The sequence below is a fragment of the Takifugu flavidus genome, chromosome 4, assembly GCF_003711565.1.
Source record: "Takifugu flavidus isolate HTHZ2018 chromosome 4, ASM371156v2, whole genome shotgun sequence".
Lineage (NCBI taxonomy): Eukaryota > Metazoa > Chordata > Actinopteri > Tetraodontiformes > Tetraodontidae > Takifugu > Takifugu flavidus.
The window spans coordinates 3176945-3198637 of NC_079523.1; the positions used below are offsets into that span (position 1 = coordinate 3176945).

Genomic DNA, 21693 nt, shown 5'->3' on the forward strand with positions numbered 1-21693 from the left:
AGATCAGCTCGGAGGCTCGATGGTGGAGGTCAGTGGACCGTCAGGCCTCTAAAGTCTGAAACAACTAACCACGTAGCGACGGAGAGAGCAAATGTGTAAAATATTAGCGTTTTAGAAGGCGAGTGCTCCAAAACCACCCAATCAGAGCCTCTAAATCGTTTCAGGAATTATAAATATGAATAGAAATGAGAGGCGTCGTGCTGCTGGGGAGCTCTCAGGGCGTGGAGAACGGGGTGTGAGTCACGGGCAGAACTTTTTTAGAGAGTTTTTCAGGAAACTGACACCGAGACAGTTTCTTGACGCTCATTGTTCGCCGCAGGAATAGGTGGAGTGAATCGCATTATCCGCGTATGCAGAAGGTACGGTGCAGCCAGAGTGTCACGCAAACACGCGCCAGAGCCGTTGGAAGCTCGCACTTGCTTTATTTCTGCTCAGTGTGTGAGGATTTCTGATGTCTGATGTGTTGATGAGGCTTGACAGGGTTCTAATCCCGCCCTGTGAAAAATCCCCTTAGCTGTGCCTGTTTGAGCGGCTGTTGTGGGGCTAAAGGACAGGCTGCGCTAGGCTCCTGCAACCAGAGCAACGGGTCCACGTCTGTGCACGTGGATCACCTGAGAGAATGGGCTTTTGCTGGTGTTTTTGATGCTTGAATTCCGTTATCTTTCCGTTTGTGCTCGCTGGGCGTGCACACACGCCTTATTTAAGGAATTATTGGATTCCAGCGTTTGCTTTCTGCAAGTCCAACCTCATAATGTTCATGCGATCGACTTTCTGGTCGTCACCTCTGAATGTTTATTTCACTGGAGCGTAGTTTACAGGTTCTGCAGGCCAAAACAGGCCCACGCAGAGCAGATTTGGGCTGCGAACAGCAATTAAAACGGGGACTGTTTTGGATCTCGCGTCCAGGTCGTCTATGAATGATGCATTTGTAGATCGGACCAAAGCTTTTCTTTGTCATGACCCAGGAGACATTGACATCATTTCAATTAATCATTCGGGTTTTACGTTTAATAATATCTCCCTAAGAGCACCAGCAACACAGATGATGTTAAAACACTGACTCAAAGCCTGTAGCTAACCGCTAACCGCTAACTGCCATTCCAGAGAGAGAACGCCACTTGATACATAAACTCCCGCATTAATATAATGTAAACACATTAGATTTGCATGAGAAATGGCATAAATGACTATGAGAAGAGCACAAAACCAGTGTTTGTACTGAGGCAGCAGACGTGTATAAACTTGTTTTGGCCCTTCCACACTGGCTTCGTTTGTCAGCCTCAGAGTTCGCTGCAACACTGTTATTAGCCCTTACGGCTCCAGCCGCTGGTACATTTTGGGAAATCTTGGGGACAATCTCTCTAAATAAATGGTCTAAAGTGCACAAATGTTGTGTTGCACACTTTAATGGATGATAAAAGTGGGTCATGTCTGCTGAACTGTAGGTTAGCAGCTGTCTAAAGTAAAATGCAATATGCCTGGAACCCTTCCACAAGCCAAAACAAACCAAAGAAATGCACCAGAAATCCTCCTGGAATTAGATTTATTTAATTCTACCGTTACCCACATTGGCTCTAACCATCATGCCCAGATAGACGGCGAGCCGCTCCTAAATCCTTCAAATGCTGAAGTGTCACAATCTGTTAGTGAGATTGTTCCAAAATGGAACAGGAGGTCATCAAGTTATTAGCAAAAATCAGGCCTGTCAAGAGATTTGCTGCCATGTGCTAACTTGTGCCCGCAGCACGACCGCGAACCGTCAGTCATCAACAGTCTCCTCGGCCTCAGTCAGCGGGTGTCAACACGCCACCAGCCGGCGCTGCATGTGTGCCAGTCACACAACCAAAAACCTCACGTCTTGGCTAGTTTTGCCCAATTCCAGCGGCTCTGATTGCATGAAATGACCCCCTTATCTGCCCTCCTAATCACCGCTGATACCACATCGGTGCAGCCGTCCCATTTATCCGTCTCTTCATCCAGAATTTCAAAAAACGTGTCATGACATATTTGAGCGCCCCCTGGTGGCCTGCTGCAGTAAATCATGTTTATCAGACTCCAACTAAGCAGTAAAATCATAAATTATATGCTGACACTTTAAACTTTAGCGCTTGAAGACCTGGGGGAAAAAGCTCATTTACACTGATATCGTGCTTTTACACAATTGTGACTGAATCTAATTCAAGTTTGCGCGTGAACCGGTTTCTAGTTATGACTGTTGCATCCGCGCGCGCGTGTGCTCGCGCGTGTGCGCGGGATTATTTTGAGCAGGACAGAATCGTGAGTCATCGCTGACAAAATGACCTAGTTTAGTTCTGCGCTGGGGCATCTCAAACGGCCCCGCGCGGCCCAGAGGGAATAAAGGAAATTCCCACAGTGAGTCACGACACCAGGAAGATCAGATCCGAGAGCAACACGTCGGGGATGTCATTGTAACATTCTTAAAACAGCTTTTGTGGATGTAAAATTTAAAAAATCCCAAATGAGCCCGGACCTTTGGCCCGGTCCGGCTGCTTCTGGCTGAATATTCTTACGTGCATTAGAGTTCTCGTGCGTAAAAAGTTACGCGTATGAGTTCGTGGGCTCATAAATCCCGATGAAAGCTACCCTGTGTTAGAGCCGTGTCTGGTTCGGGTTAAGGGGTAATTATATGACAGTATAGTTCAGCCCAACTACTTTCTTGCCTCAAGGAAGCACAATCACTGCTGACTGCAGTTTCCTGTCCAATAGGCTGGTTGCAGCACACAAGCATTGCAGAGGCGCAGGAGCGGGACTGATACTCCTGATTTTCACCTGGAATAAGCCTGGAACCACCCTGAAGTTTGTGCGCAGAACCCCCACCCCAAAAAAAAAAGAACACACAAAGAGAATTCAGCAAGCTGCCTGCAAAGTTAAACTTCCCAACATCTGGTGTGCTGGAGGACGGGGCGAGCCGGAGACACAAACTTTGGAGTCGGAAAGAAAACTATCTCCGCCGGAGGGAAAAAAATGCGTTAAAGTGGGAGTCTGGGACGCCTCCAAGAGCTGAAAAGTGATTTGGTGACAGGAGAGGAGGAAAAGAGGACGGGAAAGGGCAAGACGTCCACCTGGTGCGGCCAGAGAATGAATTAGCCCGGGTTCGGCTGCGCTGCGTCCCGACCAGAGACGAGGTAAGGGCTGGTTTGACCGGTGGAAGTTACCGTGCAGCAGCTTTACAGAGAGAAACGGATCCGGAGTCTGCAGCTAAACTCAGCCAAAGCGTGCAGAGACTCGTTTTAGGGGAGCAGGCGGTCGAGCAGAATAGGTGAACCGAACACGAACACCCGCTTCTGGCGTGCGTGCACCTTCTGATTTTAGACGCAAAGTTTCGTTTGTCTGAGCTGCGCCGCAAACTTCTCTCAGAAAGTTGGAAAACGGAAGCAGCCGTGGCTCGTTGAAGGTGATAATCGTGCGTGAGGCGAACACGCGGCCCCTAAACGCACCAAACGCATCTCCATCGGGTGATTACGCCGAAAACGAAAGGTTGCTTGTCAAAAGTTTTGGGGGGCCACCGAGAAAAAAGACGGGAGCGCGCAAACAGCTGCCCAGCTGTTGCAGCGTGGGCGCGCGACAAACACATTTTGGCACGTGAGGCGGACGACTAACTCGGGTTTAGAACGTGATCGGGAACGCCGGAACCGCCTGGAGCTGTCAGGGGGGTTCTGCGGCCAAAAGCGCGTCAGGCTGCTGTTTTTCTTTACATCAAAGGTTCTGAAGTGTAACCACCTCTGGAGGTTCTGCATTACTGGCTGCAGAACCACGGTAATCGCTGCTGAACGCAAGACAAAACAATCTGGGCTCCTCTCTTTCTGTCTGTCCTCATCAGAGTCAAACACTCGCAGATAAAATCATCCGGAATGACGCGTTTTTAACGCTGTTGCTGCGCTTTAAAGAGATAAAAGCCGAACTTTTGCAAGCCTGACTCATCTGGGTTGACTGTAATTAAGCACCTTTTCCTCATGCAAGAGAAAGAGCACACTTATAGCTGGTGTTTGTTTAGAAAGGCGACTCCGGGAGCCAGTCGGGCCTTCCCAGAAACACCCTGATCACTGCCGGGCCTGAAAGCAGGCCCAGTATAACCAGTGTGTGATCTGCCGGCCGCTGGGGTCAGTGGGGGCTGCTCCGGACCTCAGTGGTGGTCATGAGGGATGGTGGGTAAACACCGTTGATGCACGTTCCTGAGAATGATTAATTCGATGTTTTCCCAGGAGTCCACAGCTTCGGTGCTGCGCCACGCGCCCAAACGTCTGCCCGTTAAAGTGTTGTGAGGTAGGTCATGTGACCTGTCTGTCTGTCTCCTCCAGGCTCACTCTCAGACCCCTCCACCTCCTTTCCTGAGCAGCATGGATGAGGAGAGGGGTCCGCCTACCATCTCCCCAGAGCCGCCCGATGTCAGGAACCCCGGTCCGCTAACGCCGAGCACAGCGGCAGCAAACGGTCGCCCCCAAACAGACCCTCGTCCCGGATCAGGTAAGAGCAAGAGAAGAACAACACAGCTGGTGGAGACTCAGAGTCACCCTCACCTCTCTCCAGCTTAATGAAACCTTCTTTATTCCTATCATATCTGATCTTCTGCAGAGGTTCTGACAGTTCAAGCAGAGGTGGATCAGGCTAAGATGAAGGTTGTTTATCCCGAATGATCCTAATTTGTGATCTATCAGATGTCAAAAAGCCCAACTATCACATTCTATCGTGGATAACTTTCTTGTGTTTTTGTTTGACTCATTTCTAATTCTTTTATCCTGGAAGATCACGTAGGGGACAGATTTGATGCTTACCTTGCCTTTCCTGTGACCTTTATCGCGTGTGACACGTCAACTCGATAGATTTTGGTTCATTTGCTTTCTCAGCTGCTGGTGCCACCCTTAAAGCCTGGCGTGGTGAAACTGAGCCAACACTGAAAGGTCAGATCTTTGATGGTTTATGGGCGCATTCTTTACCAAGTCAAACGCTTTTGCAGTAGGCAGGGATGTTCTCCGCTGCTGATGGAAACCTGATGCCCAGCTGGATGGCTGATATTGATCTGGTTTGGTGACGGAATGCAGTGAAATTATAGGTATTACAAAGTAAACGATATGACTTCTTCTGGTTTTTCTATTTTGTGAGGACGGAAATGAAGGCAAACTACTGGAAGGGCGACTGAGTCAGAAGTTTACTTGTGTGGCGCAGAGAGAATTAGGTCAGGGGCCTTCAGCCTGATAGAGAAAACAGTTGCGTGGAGCGTTGATCAGAGTTTGATCTGGGGGGGCTGCGGGTGATCTGAGGCGTAGGCACCGATTCAGCACCGCTGGAATGCCGAAAGGCCGCAGTGGGACCGGGAAGCTGGGAATGATCCGTGACCGCCCTCCCTTTGTGCGATTGGTCATGGTAAAGGTTGACTGACGCGGGGGGGCGGGGGGGGGAACAAGAGGTCGCGGACGAAAAAGGGCAGCGCCGTGGTCCGGTGACTCCGCCCACAACCCTTGGAGCTGCTGCGTGACGGCGGCACGACTGACCAAAGGCCAGACAGGTGTGCTAAAGGGCTAAGGGATGGGCAAAGATTTAAGGAGGGTGTTGCCACGGCAACCCGCCACCTACTGGATTCTTGCGAGTTTAGGTTTGAAAAGGCAAATTCGTATTCCTTTTGTTTTTAACCTTGAATTATGAGCACTTAAAGCTGCCAACAAAATGAGCTCTTTTGATCTAAGATATGCACACTCGGCGACGCCCGTGTGCGTCACTCTGCATTAAATCAGCGTCCGTGGCAGAAATGTCCTCGTACGCATCTGAAATCCAAACTTGTTGTTGTGGTTGTGCTGACGGTGCTTGTGCTTGCACGTCTGGAAGCAAACACAAAACTCTGGCGTCTAGCACAGACGTTAGCTTGTCTGGTCTAGTGTGTATGTGTGTGTGTGTGTGTGGACTGTAGGTGAAGGAGCCTATCACCTGACCAGGGCAACAACGCTGCCAGCCATTTTTAAAACTTCAGGTCTGGGTGAGCGGCACAAAAGACGATAAAACGGACGTAAGCCAGCGTGAAGACCCTGCTGCACAGTGGTATGTGTGTGTGTGTGTGTGTGGGGTGTGTGTGTGTGTGGTGTGTGTGTGTGTGTGTGTGTGTGTGTGTGTGTGTGTGTGTGTGTGCTGACTGATGCCTTGACTGTAGCGAGTGTTGCACTCACTCAGCCATGACGACGCGATGTGGCTGTTTATATAGGCGCCTTTTACAACCGCATGCCAGATTTTCACATTCTTTATCCCTTCTCCTTCTCTCTCTGTCTCTGAACATAAGGGCTGAACTAAAACGCAGCATAATGACCAAGATGCCACTGTAGCATTTATAGAAATAAATATATAGGTGTGCGTTTGTATCTCCAGTCTTGCTTGAACTTTAACCGGAACCTCATGCAACCGTTATCATTTCAGGGTTTTTAAGACCAGAGGTGTGTGACTGCCAAGCGCTCGGTTCCTGACAATTATGGCTCTTATTTTTCCTCGTGCGAGCCTGCTGTGTTTTGATAATAGGACAGGACAAAACGTGCAGCTTGCAGGAACACCTGCCTCAACACTGCCGATGATGAGCTGAGCTCTTTTCAGCGTCTGTTAAAAGCTTAATCATGTTGTCGTGAGTCGATCCCAAAGGCCCCGGAGGAAAATTAAGACTTGGCTTCAGCAACGTGCGCATCTCTTAGCTCGTATCCGCTTCATTTGTGCTGATTTTGGTGTTTGGATAGATTGATTTATTCGGATGCTAAAGTAAGTGGCTTTTTTTTCCTTTTCCTTATTCCATCGATCATTCTGAGAAATCAAGCTCATTTAAAATTTAAACTCATTGAATAACTACACACATATAAAGCTTATTAAACATTTAACTGCACCTTTTGCCTCCGAGCAGTTTGAAAAGGCAGGAAGGCCGAACAGACTGAGGCAGCAGTCAGAATCAGCAGATAATGTAGCGTAGCTAGCCTCGGCATGTCGGCAGCTGCTCCTGCCAGTTCGCTCTTTCAGACACATGATTTGACACTTAAGTCGAATTTAAGAGTGCACGTCTCATTTCGTGCACCTTCAGATCACTATTTCTTACTGATGTGCTGAGCTGCAGAGAGACTGCACTGAACTCTGTGCAATGACGTCCTTTTCACCCCTGAGCAGAGCATCATGTGCGTCAAACACTGCAACTGTGTTGGACCAAATCCTCCCGTCTGGAGTTTAGGACAGAAAGGCTCCACAGTCCAACAGTCAAAACATGTCAAAACAAACCGGCGTCATTAAACCCTTCTTTCCTCCTGCCGTTAGCATCAATCCCACTATCAGGGTTAGGGTATTGATATTAACAGGGTTATTCTGCTGCTGTGTCTCGCTTTGCTCTGTGGAGAATAGGTGTGTGTGTGTGTGTGTGTGTGTGTGTGTGTGTCTCATTTGGATGTAAAAGTGTCTGAAATAAACTAGGAGGAATTTGGAGCTTCCTTCGCTACATATTTGAACTGAGCCCGTGTTTTTCCCCCTCATTCACCTCTCGACAAATATTTGAGAAATGACTACAGGTATGCTCTCTCTATCACTCTCTCTCTGACTCTCATCCTGTCATCAGATTGTCCAAATCCTCGTTAATCCAAGTCGTAAACTGCTGACAGATAGTTTCAGCCTGAGCATCACAAATGGCCCCTCCTGTGAAGACACATGAGGCCTGTTGAAGAACAGTCGCCTCTGACAGATCTGACAAATTAACCCCACCACTTCCAGAGCTCGTCCGGAGATCCAGTAGGTTTGCGGCGCTTCTCGCCGTCTGCCTCCACGCCTGAGGAATTCTCTGTTTGTTCTCTTGTTCGGCGCTTTAGCGAGGACCTCTGTGGGGAAGGCAGCTGCCCAGCGTGTTCCCAGAACCCAGCAGAATCTGTGACAGAGTCAAATCCCCCTGCGACTGTCTGACAGCCGACACTTTTGTCTTTAATGAGCTTGCACTCTTTCATTCTCTCAGCATCTGTAATCTCTGATTTTGGACCCGCTCCAGCCGTGCACTCCCATCGTCCCCGTGCGCCTGCGAGCATCAGCTTTTGGCTGGTTTGCAGCGGACCAGCTGCCTCCTCTTTCCCCGCCTCTGCGCTCCTTTTTGTGTTTGTTGGGGGATATAAATACAAAACATGCTTTTTTGGTGTGTAGTTGTTTCCATCATCGCGTCATCCTCAACCAGAACCCCCAGCGTGGACTCCCTTCCACTCATTCCCGCCGGACTTCCCGCTGCTACTGCAACATCTCCATGAACTCCGTCCAACGGCAGCGCCCAGGTTCTCATCTCGTCAAAAGGAACTTTCCAGGATTGTTTCCAGCGTTTGGCCTCTTATCTCTGCCGTTATGCTGTCAACCTCCGGGCGGGTCGGTGGGAATGAGCGCTAAGAATCCCCGGAAGATCGGATAGCACAACGCTCCTCGCAATTAAGGCACCTCAGTGGAAAATCAGGCTCACGCAACATTAAAAACGTGTCAACTTGAAACCAGCATTTGTGATTTCAGCGTTTTGGATTTGAAAGACCTCCAAGAAAAAGTCTTTTAAGGTGTTTTTTTTTTTTAAAGTAAAAAGATGGATTCTCTTTTATTGTGTGAACCCGGCTCAGATGTGTAGCGGCATCATATAGAATAGAAGTTGTTGGTATAGAATAAAGCCCGTGTTGAAGGTCAGCCAGGACGCGTCACCTCATCTCACATGACCTTTGCTGCCCTTTTGAGTCCAGATCCATATGTTTCTGTTTGTTTACAAGAAACTGCATCCTCCCCTCGGGGCCGCTGACATGTAAATAGCAAACACAAATGAAACACACATGCACACCTATGTGAGCAGCAGGCACACACACGGCACGAATGGACACATGTAAACACAGAGCCACGCACGTCTCCTCGGTGGCTCAGATGGCTCCGGTCTGATTTGAATTAAAGGCTCATCGTGCTCAGATCTCTGAAGCGGCTCTGAGGTCACGCGGTTTGGTGGTTTGATGCCGATGCCAGCTCACAATTGGTTGGAGGCCTGCTTGGATGGTACTCTGGGGTTCTGTCAGGGAGCCATTTAGCTCCAACAATTGTGGTTTTGAAAGCCCTGATGTAGTCACAATACACACAGATTTAACCCATGATGCACCTCTGCAAGTTAAGGCGCAGGTCCTTAGGCTGATGTATGATGGGTAATGAGTAAATACGGATTGAAATATTATACGTTTGAGGTCCAGAACAGAGGAATGACTCTTGCTTCAGGATTTTCTCTCTGCGAAGATGTTCAGTGTATCTGTGGGTCCCAGTGGTGGGAGTCGGTACTGCAGCGCATTAAGATTTACGACTGTATGTTTTTGTACAGGTATGTAGTTTGGGCAGCGCAGATTCATAGAGCGGAAGAGCAGGAAGCGCTTCTCATTCCTCCAGGTCCTGTTTACGCCTTTAGCATCGCATGCATGGAAAAACAACTGCACGCGAAAGACAGACATAAGCGAAGCTGAAGGTCAGCGCTGCAGACACGGTTCCTGTTCATCAAGGTCGCAAACCTTTACTCAACTGTGCGATCTGGACGTCAGCTTTGATAGGTTTGGTCTGAGAAAATTTAAATAGTGCGCCTTACCCTAACCCTAACTGGTCCCTTCATTGTGAAAGTGGATCTTTGAAAGTGGATCTTTGATGCATCTAATGGTGCAGCGTTTTAAAAACCTGCATTAATTTGGGTTTTTTTTACAGTGTTTGATCCATTGTACTGGAAAAATGATAAATGAATGAGATCTTCTGCAAAAGATTTCCAAACCACAGCTGCAAAATTCCTAATTTTCACATTTTTATTTATGTTTGCATCATATATCTATTGTTTAATTAGTTCAATTTTCTCTTAAAAACTTTTTGTTTTTTCCTATTTCCACCTTTTGGATGAATGAGCCCCGTTTTCAGGCCTCTGCCGGGTGACCCACTCACTCCCATTAGTCACCAGTTCAGACACCTTTGATATAAACATCACCTTAATACCGTTAAGAGTGGGGGGGGGTGCTCTTTGAGTTATGTCAAATATGTGCAGGAATTTATTTGTAAGACTGGGGAGGGAATGTGATCTGGAGGCGAGGAGACAGAGGACAGGATAGAGAGGACAGATAGACAAGTCAGTGAGTGCGGACTGAGTAAATAAACATAGCCGGGAAGTGTTGAGTCCAAGCACAGGACGTGGTTTGGTTTGTCTGCATGTGTGTGTGTGTGTGTGTGTGTGTGTTTATCAAGCCCAGCTGGCTCCCATTTGCCCAGGAATGAGTCTGCACCTCTCTGAGGCCCAAACTTGCCCCGCTTTGAAGGCCTCTGTGTAACATGTATGTATGCATGAATGTGTGTATAAAACCGGCTTCATTAGAGCTCCGCGTGATACCAGTGAGCACATAAAACACCCAGACGTGTATTTACCGTGTTCCACGTATGAGGTGGGCACACGCTCGCATGTTCATTTTAACGCGCACATGCAGACCTACTTTCAAACAACAACAGCCATCCCAGCATGACCATAGAACCGCACAGATTTTTTGGTTTCACAAGCGTGCATATAGAGCCCTAAACAGTCCCAAGGGGGTTGATTTAACTGCTTCCAGATGCGGGTCCAGGACAAACGCACACCGACTCATGCAGGCGAAATCTTCTGCTGTGTCCAAGTCAGCAGAACTGCTCACTTACATTAAGTGCTGGAGGATGGGAAATGACCCGGGAGTTGACAAGTTGGCCACACGTGGGAAAGCAGCTCGACGGTGACGCCGATATCTGATAACGTCCACACGGACGACATCTGTCCAATCAGGAAAGAGGAGCCGATATTTTCCGCTCCGGACCCGGGAATACGGGCTGTGACAACAAATATATCTCTGTTGATTCAGTGTGCTTTTGTGCTCTTCAGATGTGGCCCACACCTACACCGAGCCCCTCATATTGAGGATAAACGGCACCCCAGAAAGGTTACGGAACGGCCACGGAGAGAAGTGGAACAACATCCTCTCGCACACGGAGCTCACGACTCCCGGCAAGAGTATCACATGTGAGTAAATAGCGCATTCACACGCAGAGCAACGCTCAGAGGGCCTGGCGGGAAGTTTTATTTCCATGACCGATCATTTGTCTGATGAGTCAGTTTGTCCTGACCTTCAACACACCCTGGAGAAATGGGTCAGGTAATCCTATACACAAATATCTACATTGTCAGCTAAATAAGTTACATTTATTATTTCTGATCACGGGCAGGTCTGCACCCAGACCTCCACACGTGAAATGATTTTCGTCTGTCCAGCTGCTGCTCATTCCAGCCGCTCAGACCGGGGCCGGCGAGCTGTCACCGCTGCAGAAAACAAGACAGAATTTGTTTGGCTTTCTTGGAATTTTCTCCAGTTTTAAAGGAACTTTTAAATGGTGTGCATTCATTAAGGCCAGAATTATCTCAGCCAGGCCTGGGGGGGGGGGGGTCACACATTGTTCACAGACGTGTTAGCCACATCTTGTCATAATTTAATCTGAGTTAGTTTACGTTCCACTGCTACTGCAGCAGTTCCAGTTTTAAAATCTGTATTTTCTGGTTTAGGCCTCCCATGAGTGCATGAAGGGCAGAGATTTGGCTGTCTTTCATAGTTTCTACCTGTCAATTTTCCTAACAATGAGCTTTGTTATTGTACCCTTGTTGGTGATTGGATGGTTAAAGAGCTATTTAAGTGGATGGGGTGAAAAAAAAAACTTCCTGAACCCTGAGAGGAATAAAACTAGTCACCTTGTTGCCGGGAACCTCAATGTGATCTTTGATTATCTCCTGGAAAATAGCTGAAGCAAGGTGAGCTCTTTTCGGTGGAGACATTTGAATAGGTCGAAGGCTGACCTCCCTTTTTTTGACAGATCAAATTAGGCCTTCATTACGGCTCGTTAAGACCATTGTTACCCCTGTCAAGCTTTCACTCCGTCACCTGCAGATTGTACAAAGAGCAGCGGCTAATTTTCTGACAGGGTGGTAGTCTGGTGGCCTCTTTACTCCGACTTCCTGTCCACTTCTGGATCTCATTTCTGATTTCAGTTTTCAAGTCTATCAATGGCGAACTGGACTGATCTCAGCCCCAGCAGCCTCCCACACAGTTGGCTGCTGCTGGACATTCCCAGATTAAGGTTCAGAAGCAGGAGCGGTGGGGCTGTTTCAGAGGTGGCCTCCAAACAGCTGGACAAGCAGCAGTAACAATGAAACAGGATATCTCGACATTGTGCACAACTATAGTTGTTTTATTGTTTATTTACTGCTGATATTCTATGTTTATAGTGTTTATAGTAGCACCTTTAACTATTATTTCCAACTTTATTGCTTTAAGTATGTGTAGCAGAGCTGATTGTGTCTCTGAAGGTGCTGCAGCAGTAAAATGTTCCCAGTTTAGCTTGATAAAAACCTTGTAGACTCACTAGTTGCAGGTAATTTGCGGGTGAAGCAATAAAGGTGTAGCCTAATTTATGGTAGTCAGGAGTGTCACAACACCATCAGCCTCTCCTTCCATGGGACAAAACACCATCAACCACCACCCGGTCCCTCCCTCATATCTGTCTGAGCCGCAGACACGTTGTTTCTGTGTTCAGTGGCGAAACTCTTACGATGCTAGTTTCAAGGTGTTGCAGCTAAAGTATGTGGCCTTTTTTCCTTCAACCTTTCAGCATTGCAATAATAACACCCGCAATAAATGCTGTTTTAATGGCGGGCCAGTTAGTTACATGCACCGTCACACTCTGTAAATACCCCCGAAGGTCTAAATCCGTGCTTCCTGCCATCCAGAGCAAATTAGAGACGTCATAGGTGCACAATGGCTGGATGAAAGGAAAGAAGTGAGGGGTCAGTAGATGACTGAGAAAGCCGACATCTGAGTATGTGTTTGAAAGCTACATGCGCGTTTCCTGGAATCCAGGGCCAGGCAGCACAGCAGCCTGGCCCCTCATAATAGCTAGTTTGTGGCGACTGAATATCCAGCAGTCAGTCCTGGGCAGGAAACGAAGCAGTGCGTAACTTCATTGTATTTTGAGTTTGGCAGGTGTGTGAAAGTCTTTGGTTTCAGCCGCTACCTGTCTGGTCTGCTGCTATTTAAAGCACCGCCTGGAAAGGTTCGATTTGCTTTCCACCGACCCTTCTTCCCTTGTTTTACTTTCAATCCTAATAAACGCTATAAAACCCACCAGCTCCATATGCTGGGCAGAGTGAGTTATGCAACTACTGTAAGCTGGACAAAATGTACCGCCATGTGTGCCACTCTCTGCTGAGCTTGCATTTGCTGTAATGGGTTGTTTCCCATCATGCACTGCTCCCTGAATCTACAAAAATATCAGACATTTTGTTTAGTTGAAGCTCAAAATAGTCCAGCTTGATTGTCGTCTTGTCCCAGGAAGAGACAGATGCCCGCTCAGGCACATCAGTTCTGTTTCTGCTGATTAAAAAGGGCCTAAATCAATCGCTCATCACATGTTCGGTCGATTTCGTGACAAGAATTAAGCCGCTCCTAAGCCGACCCGGTGAGGTCATGGCTCTGCGGGTGCATGTGAGCGAGAAGGTGAGAAAACAGAAGCCAATTCAAACAATTCCGTCATTTCTCTGCGATGACATCAGAGCTGGAGAACGCGTCTGGGCAAATGACAAGCTGTCTGAGAACAATGTGCAGAGCGCGCTGTCAGCAGTGGGGAGCGGGTGTTTCAGCCAGACGCCCCGCCTGTCACCGGCTAACGAACACACGGCTGCCTCTAACGTCACGGCCGCAGCGGGATACACATGTTTACAGATGTTTCACTGCTGGGACGGACGAAGACGCTGAGACGCACGTAATTTATCAATGACAGCATTGGAGTAGCATTTATGACACTTCCAGTTTGCTTTTATTGGTCTGAACAAACATGTTTCCTTTAACAGGCTGGAAATTTTATTCACCACAACCACAAAACGCTGCATATGCTGCAGGAGGGCAGAGCTTTGTTTGACATAATGCCCTCAGTTTAAGGATAAAGTGGCATTGTGGGTATATTCACTGGTGTTTTGATTCTGGAACATATTATCCAGATTCGGAGGACAAGTTTGTCGGTCTGACCTCGAGTCCTATACACAGCAAAACGCTGTCTTTGAATTTGAAATGGAAGAGCTGTGTGGCTGCTTTGTTCCTCCATTATGTTAACACAAAGTGTTTTATTGAACTGGGATCATGAATTTCAGAGCGTAAATCTGTGAATATTTTTTTCTCCCCCAATGTTAATTATTGTATCTTCATTAATACCCACGGCGGTGCTTGCGATAACAGATTAATAGATGTTTAAATACATATTTCCCATCTCCGCTGCCCTTAAACAATGTCCTCTCTTCTCCACTTCCCTCACTCTGACAATAAACCCGCTTGTCAGGCTGATTTCCCAGCCTGTCCATACCACTGAAAATATACAAGCGCTTCCTCCGTTTACCTTCTACACACTCCTTTTAAAGGGATTTCAGAAGTAATACAATTAAAGCCATAGCCACAAGTAAATAAAACCATCTGTGGAAGGTGAATAACTGTCTTTGTGCTAAACATACGCAGCGGTTTAAATGGCGTCTCGGCCGCTCGGATATAAACCCTGCGGATCGAAATGATCCGAGCATGACCGCTTCATTTATGCAGTCTCTCCCACTCTGACCAGGTCATCAGCTTCAACTCTAGTTTCAAAGTTTTGTTTCAACATTTTGAACAGATTCTCAGCTGAATGTCCTCAGGGCCTTGTGATTAAATTGTGTGATTTAAAGCAAAGAAAACACATCTGAGTGAAATATTTTCTCTTGTGGTGTCTCATAATAGTGAACATGGAAAACATACCAGCAGTAAATCCTTTTTGGATTTATAGTTGCAACAATTATGTGACAGAAAATAAAAAGAAAAAGAAGAAAACTGCACTTTAATGATATTACAGACTTAACGATCTAAAATGACTGTCAAATGAATTAGATTAGATTAAATAAATCAAGTAATTAAGTTATTAGATGAAAATAGAGGCGGTGATGTGGGACAACGGTATTTCTGAACTGCTAACTAAGAGATTTTGCTGCTGTCGGTCCCGACTTTCCTTGACGTTCTTCCAAAGCAGCTGTATGAAATTACAAAGAGCTTCTGAAACATCATTTAACACATATGTAATGACACATGAAGACAGATTTAACTCACAGCACAGCTAACTGTGCACTTCTGCGACTCGCTAAAGGGATGTGCAGCGGCAGCGTAATACAGATTAATACTGCATCATCACTGGAGCCGTGCACAGCAGCAGCCAGAAATGTGGTAACACTGAAACCTGCTTCGAATAATATCACAGAGACCCTATAATTTTTCCACCCCTGCACTCTGGAGCCGATTCTCAGGCTTTGGCTTTAAAAACAATGCGACGTTCAGAGTCAAGGGGCAACGTTTATCCTCGAGAATGTGTCAATAGTTTCTCAGAGAGGCTCCGTCCTGGTGCTGCAGAATAAAGTTCTGCATTGATCTTGCACTCTGTATTAATTGAGAGGTGAGTCCAGTCCGGCTGCCACTGGTGTTGGGCTACGCCAAAGCACTGAGCCACACTCCCCTCCATTATGTGAGTCGGGACAACGGCCAAAGTGCCAAACTTGAATGACTCCTCAAAGTGTGCCGCCGGATTTCAACACATATGAAGTCACCCGCCGCTCCATCTGTTCTCCAAGCCAGTCCGCTCTCATGTCTGAATGTTGTAAATTAGCACCATAAAGCTGCGCAGACGAACTGCGGCAGCGCAGACACGCAGACAGACGGACACTCCTCATCACTCTGGTGACTCATCGCCACAGAGGGAGAGATGAAGGGCAGTGTTCTAGTCTGGGAGTGAGGTGTGGAAGTGGAGGGTGGCTGAGAGGCGCCAGAGGGCAGGAGGAAGAGGAGGGTTTAAGAATAGGGGGGTGCGGTCGTGGTGTTTCATCTGATGGTGACTCACTCCCGCTCCCTCAGTGGCCCAGCATATCTGCGCAAACCTCCAAGAAACACCGCGTCCTGGGGTTTTCAGAAACACTCTTTTGTGTGCGACGCACATAAACGCTCCCACCGCTCGACGCCTTTATTTGCTGCTATTCTGAAACAACTCCCCCCGCTGAATTTTCGGGTTTATGAGTCTCATGTCCTCCTGGTCTGAATGCTCTGCACAAGCAGAAACCCTTTTCTCTTGCCATCCTTTTCCCTTCTCCCCGTCAGACAAAGGCACCTTCTGTTTGTGTGTGCCCGCACGTGTACTCGCATGCATATATTTGTGCGACTGAGTGGGCCGAACCTCAGCCGCGACTTGGAGACGGTCCTCGATCCCACTGTCTGAGTCTGCCAGATCTTCCTATGTGCTCCACTCACACATATACACTAAACTCCCGAGACGCAGGAATTTTTGAGTAACTTGCAAATCCGTGAGCGGATAATGCGGAGTTATAAATACTACAGAATAGTGCACGCTTCCGTGCAACGCGTGGGGTTAAATTAATGACAGGAGGAAGACTTTACACGCTGGAGAAAGGAGAAAATGCGTCTGCGTCTTCGGTGCCCTGCACATGCATGCGTGCACGCCCTGGCCCCCGCGGCCTGCCAAACATCTGGAGCAAAGTTAGAAGAACGCTGAATGAAAGAATCTTTAATAACAGCGAGCTGGTTATGTGACCGGAGCCGCCGGCCAATCAAAACAGTTGTGGATGGATTATCTGTCTCCGAGTGGTTATCAAACGGCAGCTTTTATTAGTACCTGCGTGTCGCGGGCGCGCGTGTGTGTGTGTGGTGTGTGTGTGTGTGTGTATGTGGTTTTTTGAGGTTTATTCTGCCACTTTTGTTGTTTCACATCCTGCCACATTAATACTCACCACACCTCTTGCTGCCATATGCTTTCAGGTCAAGAAAATATTTAGGGCCTCAATAGGATGGTATTAAATACAAGCAAAATAATATAAAGAGCAGACCCGCGCTTCATTCTTCTGCCGAGGGTGTGTTTGTTTTGGCAGCGAAGGTGTGCTCGCCTCTGACGCTCTCTCCCTGAGCCCGAGGTAAAACATACCAAGTGTTATATTCAGCCAAGGGTAAAAATACACACGTGATGTGTGCGCAGACCCACTTCCAAGAACCCCTGGTACAGAAAAGATGGGTTTTCCAGACACAAACAGCCCCCTTCCTCTCCTCTCACTCGTCTTTCATTTATCTCGTTTTCCTTCTTTGTAGTTGTATAAGAGTCTAGACGTGTGGGGTCAAGGGTCAGTGGCAGCTCCAATGAGCCGTTGCCTTTGGGCCGGGCTTTGCCATTACACTCCAGGATAAAGTTTTGGCACAAGCCTGCGTACGTATATGAAGAAAGTGGTGCTGCAGACTCCAGTGTAATTGGATGTATATGTGGGGGTTGTTTTCAGATGTGCTAACCAGAAACTACCATGTCACAACAACCACCGATTCCTGTTACACATGAGCTCAATCTTTACTGGAACCATAACAGGAAAGGTCTCCAGCTGAGCTGTGAAAAACAGCTGGCGTTGAGTTTTCATTTCGCTCTTAGTCACCAACAGCTTTATTTTTCACCCGCTGAATAAATGTGTGCATCCTTTCCTCTCTGGAAAAGAATTTGTGGAATTGTTGTGCGCTGTTGCCCAGCCCGGACGGGACCGGATGCTTTCCCGTGATTACCCACGCTTTTGATTCAAAAGTCGAGTCCATTTCTTTGATCGTGTCTTTGTTTTCCTCCCTCTTCAGCCCAACCCACAGCCAGATCAACACCCATCCATTACACCCAGCCGTGTCGGACACAACCCAGCAGCCAACTGCGCAACGGAGCCAAGCACCACGGACACACTCGGACCCCACACGCACACTGTCCTCATCACACGCACACGCCTCACACGCACGCCCTCCAGTCCAACGGGGTCAGGAATGGGGGCCTTCATGAGCACCCTAAGCTGGGCTCCCTGCCGAGAGGTAGCTCGTCCACCTCGTCTTCGTCCTCTACAGGACCCAGGCACACAAAGAAACTGCAGTCCAACCCGTCCATCACGTCCCAGAGCAGCAAGAGGAGCAAGAGCAGCTCCAAGAGCAACAGCTCCCAGATCCCCACAGAGGCACAGGATGGTGAGATTTAATAGAATTCTTCAATATAAATATTTCATTGTAAAACCAAGTCACCAAGACCGCGTCCGCTTCCCTCCAGACTGCTGCGTTCACTGTATCCTGGCCTGCCTGTTCTGCGAGTTTCTGACTCTGTGCAACATCGTGCTGGACTGTGCCACCTGCGGCTCCTGCGCCGGGGACGACTCGTGCTTCTGCTGCTGCTGCGCCTCAGAGGAGTGCGGCGACTGCGACCTGCCGTGTGACATGGACTGTGGCATCCTCGATGCCTGCTGCGAGTCTGCAGACTGCCTGGAGATCTGCATGGAGTGCTGCAGTCTGTGCTTCTCCTCCTGAGGGCCCCAGCCACCGCGTGGAGGCGGGGTTTAGGGGTAGGTCAAGTCCATGTCTGCCCTTCACACGCTGCCATAAGCCCAGGAACAACTCTGACCAGTATCCGTACAGAGCTGAGAGGCCCCACAGCCGGTCCTTGTTGCCTGGGATTGTGGTCTAGACTATACTGGCTGACTGAATGGATCCACAATACGGCCAATGTTTCTTACAGAGTTTGGCAAGCAAAAGATGTGACCTAAAGCTGAGCGCAGTCACTGGTGAACTCTTCCTTCCTTTTTTTGATGAAACCATGGAACACTGGCCTCACCTCGTCTTTGCTGTTGGTCAGTCGCTGCACAGCTGGATACAGGCTGCAGAGTGAATTCCAGCTGTGAATTCCAGCCGCAGCCCCTGAGAGTCCCCCAGGCTGCGCGCACGGGGGCCCCTGGAGCGTCACAGAACAGACCATTAGTCCAGCGGGAACCTCTGGTGACATCTGAACGACTGGAGTTGTTCAAGTATGAAAAATGACCTCAAAGGCAAATGAGAAAATGGGTCCGTTTAACTGGATTTGAGCGTTTCTGTAGATAAGAGCCGCAGCATAATGGAAAACGCATGCTTAGATCTCAGAAGAAATGTAGTCTGCCCTCCCGTCCTTGCCAAGGTTAAAGTCATCCAATTTGATGGCAAACAGTGGCCTTCGAGTCGCACGTATCCAAAGTGAGGAAACATTCATTAATGAACATTAATAGTGGCTTGTGGCAATATTAAAGAGCGTTTCTTTAGTTAATATGCATCTCACTTTACAGACGTGCTCAGAGAGGGTCCCGGCCAAAAGCTTGAGCGCAGGTCCCATTAACAGAGTACTGTAAAGGCTCAACGGCACAGGGTGAACGGACACAGCGTCTGCTAACATGTGAAGGGAGAGGGGTCCAAATGAAATGTTTCTCCTCGTTCAAAGTTTCATATCGTGTTTACTTTTCTTTTTTTCTGTTAGTATTTTGAGGGGCTTCAGCTGCATTCACTGAATTCTTCTTTCCCTGAGTGGTCAGAAGTGGCAAACAACTCTCATCTCTTGTCTTTTAATTGAATTTCCTGTCCCTGTTGTCCTTCTAGCTATGTGAACCAATGGCCTTGGCTTAGCTCAAGGCCTGGATTTTCAAGTAGCTTCCTTGCCTTTTAACAGATCTCTATTAATCCTTGTTTTTGTAGATATTTGTTAAGATATTTGCATTTCTCCTCCAATGTGAAAATCACATTTTCTGCGTTATCAGGTTTTACCCGGCGCCCTGTAAAGCAGACGTTGCTTAACATCTCATTTAATTCCTTGATTGAAAATCTCTCGACATGACGCTAAGTTAGATCCATATGCTCATAGTGTGAACGGTACGCTTGGACAGCAGGCCGACGCTCGTGCGCTCGAACAGATTACCTCTTGATGTGTCACCCAGATCTCTTGTGCATTCGAAAGAAAAATAAGACTTGATGCAATCTCCTCTTCTCTCTGACCAAATACTGTTTTTCCCCAGAAATACCGTTTTTATCGCCTCTTTACACTACAATTAGTGTTATATCGCTTGGCTGTTGTCGTGGTTGAACCGCACTGTTGAACAGGTGACAGAACCAAAGCAGAGGATCAAACTGTTTTTAGTCTTTGAATGCAAATTAAGGAGATCCTGCAGGTTCTTCCTGTGTGTTTGCAACAGTCACGACAAGTTCCTGGAGTCCCTGGAAGACGGAGCACTTATTTACAGTATAGAGAGGTTTATGAAGGGAGAACTGCATCATATAAAGTTGTTTATAGTAGTGCGGTTATCGTATTTCATTGTGGGATTCTCTGTTACGAGAATAATGTAATCACAGAAAGTACCGATTCAAATTAGCCGAACCACCGAGAGGATATTAAAGTTTCCCTGCATCTGCAAAAGTCCGCCTCAATGATAACAGACTCAACAAAGTCCAATCATTTTTAATTAGTCATCACTGTTACTGAGAGAATTGTTGCTCAGTCATCTCATTTTAGGTTAGAACCAACCCCGTTTGTGACCAATTATATCAAACTTATAACACAACACTTATCTGACATCTCAAAGCTTCTGTTATACTGGACGGTTTTGAATTTTGTGGAGAAAACTGGAGAAAAGTCAACAAAAGCAAAGCCGACAACTCGGTTTCTTTTGTGGGTTTATTACGGCTTTAAAATGGCAGAACTGTTCTCCTGCTGGACTGTAACCTTTGTTAGTCATTAAAGCTGGAGTTTAACGTCTGATGGACGTTCTCCTGCCAGCTCATGCACTTCTCCAGGTGCAATCTGTCTTCCAGTCTTTATTTTTCTGTAAATCCCTTTAGGAGGCATCAGACTGATTCTGTTAGATGAGTGATTGGTTGAGGATTTTAAATTTAGAACTATCCTGATTGGCAGAATCAAATGCGATAGCGAGATTAAAAGTGAAAATTCGTGAGGAACCAAGGCAGTTTAGAGCCATAAAAAGAACAAATTTATTGGTCTGGATCAAGACAGTTCCCACGTTCTCTGGATTTTGGTTTGAAGATTTTAAATGTGCTGTTGCGTCTGAGCTTTCACTTCATCATCTCATGTGCAAACATCTCTTTGGTCTGTTCAGTTATCTCCACAATACTGGGAAAAAAGACCAAATAATGTTTACTTTCAATGTTCTCACGTTGTTTTCAAAAGTTCTTCGACCACAGAAATGTCTGGTGACGTTCGTGGTTATTTTATTTTAGGTTTTTTTTGTACTGATAGACTTTGAATTTTGCCACCGTTGCTAGTCTGAAAGTTATCTTACTGAAATGTTACTAGATTATTAGTCCACTATAGTGTCATTTGTTTACATTAGCCCCAGTTAATGTCAATTTGAATTGCTGTTCTGGAACTCACATTTAAGATCTCTTTGTTTAATACTGAATAAACAATGTGAACTCCAGGCTACATGTATCCTTCCTCCTTTATTTTCATATGGGCTCCCAGCTTATTGCGTTATGGGCTTATTAAATTATGGTTATGTAAATATTCCATTTGGGTCGCAGTTCAGCTCGTTAAAAACATGGCAATGATCTGAAATGTATCTTAAACTAACAAAGAAAACATTAATCCATCGCAGAGCTGAATTTCAAAAACGAAACCAAACATTTAACCTGGCCCGCTTTAAAATTCCTTTAAAGAAACAAAGACGGTTTCTTCATACGCTCATCTACATTAGATCTTCCTCCACTCAACATCAACATGGGGTTTTATTGGTTCTTCCGTTAATACAACGGA

At 47.1% G+C, this 21693-nt stretch overlaps 1 protein-coding gene across 4 annotated transcripts; it reads left to right on the forward strand.

Annotated features, from left to right (window-relative positions):
* The first annotated feature begins 289 nt into the window (after positions 1 to 289).
* mdfi (MyoD family inhibitor) lies at positions 290 to 21358 on the forward strand. 4 transcript variants are annotated; one of them, XM_057030228.1, is made up of 5 exons: positions 290 to 359; positions 4320 to 4485; positions 10892 to 11029; positions 17733 to 18104; positions 18184 to 21358. In XM_057030228.1, exons 1-5 carry the CDS (start codon positions 351 to 353, stop codon positions 18435 to 18437), a joined length of 939 nt encoding a protein of 312 aa, XP_056886208.1. In that variant the 5' UTR covers positions 290 to 350; the 3' UTR covers positions 18438 to 21358. The 4 variants fall into 4 exon arrangements, with proteins under 4 accessions (XP_056886208.1, XP_056886210.1, XP_056886209.1 ...); XM_057030230.1 differs by lacking the exon at positions 290 to 359 and adding an exon at positions 2530 to 3146 and having other exon boundaries at positions 4224 to 4485; XM_057030229.1 differs by lacking the exon at positions 290 to 359 and adding an exon at positions 2534 to 3146.
* Positions 21359 to 21693: the final 335 nt, after the last annotated feature.

Bases quoted from the DNA above. Each gene is read 5' to 3' on its own strand.
- mdfi (XM_057030228.1), top strand. The intron at 4,486-10,891 runs GTAAGAGCAAGA...TGTGCTCTTCAG, and splicing joins AGACCCTCGTCCCGGATCAG to ATGTGGCCCACACCTACACC. The intron at 11,030-17,732 runs GTGAGTAAATAG...CTCCCTCTTCAG, and splicing joins TCCCGGCAAGAGTATCACAT to CCCAACCCACAGCCAGATCA.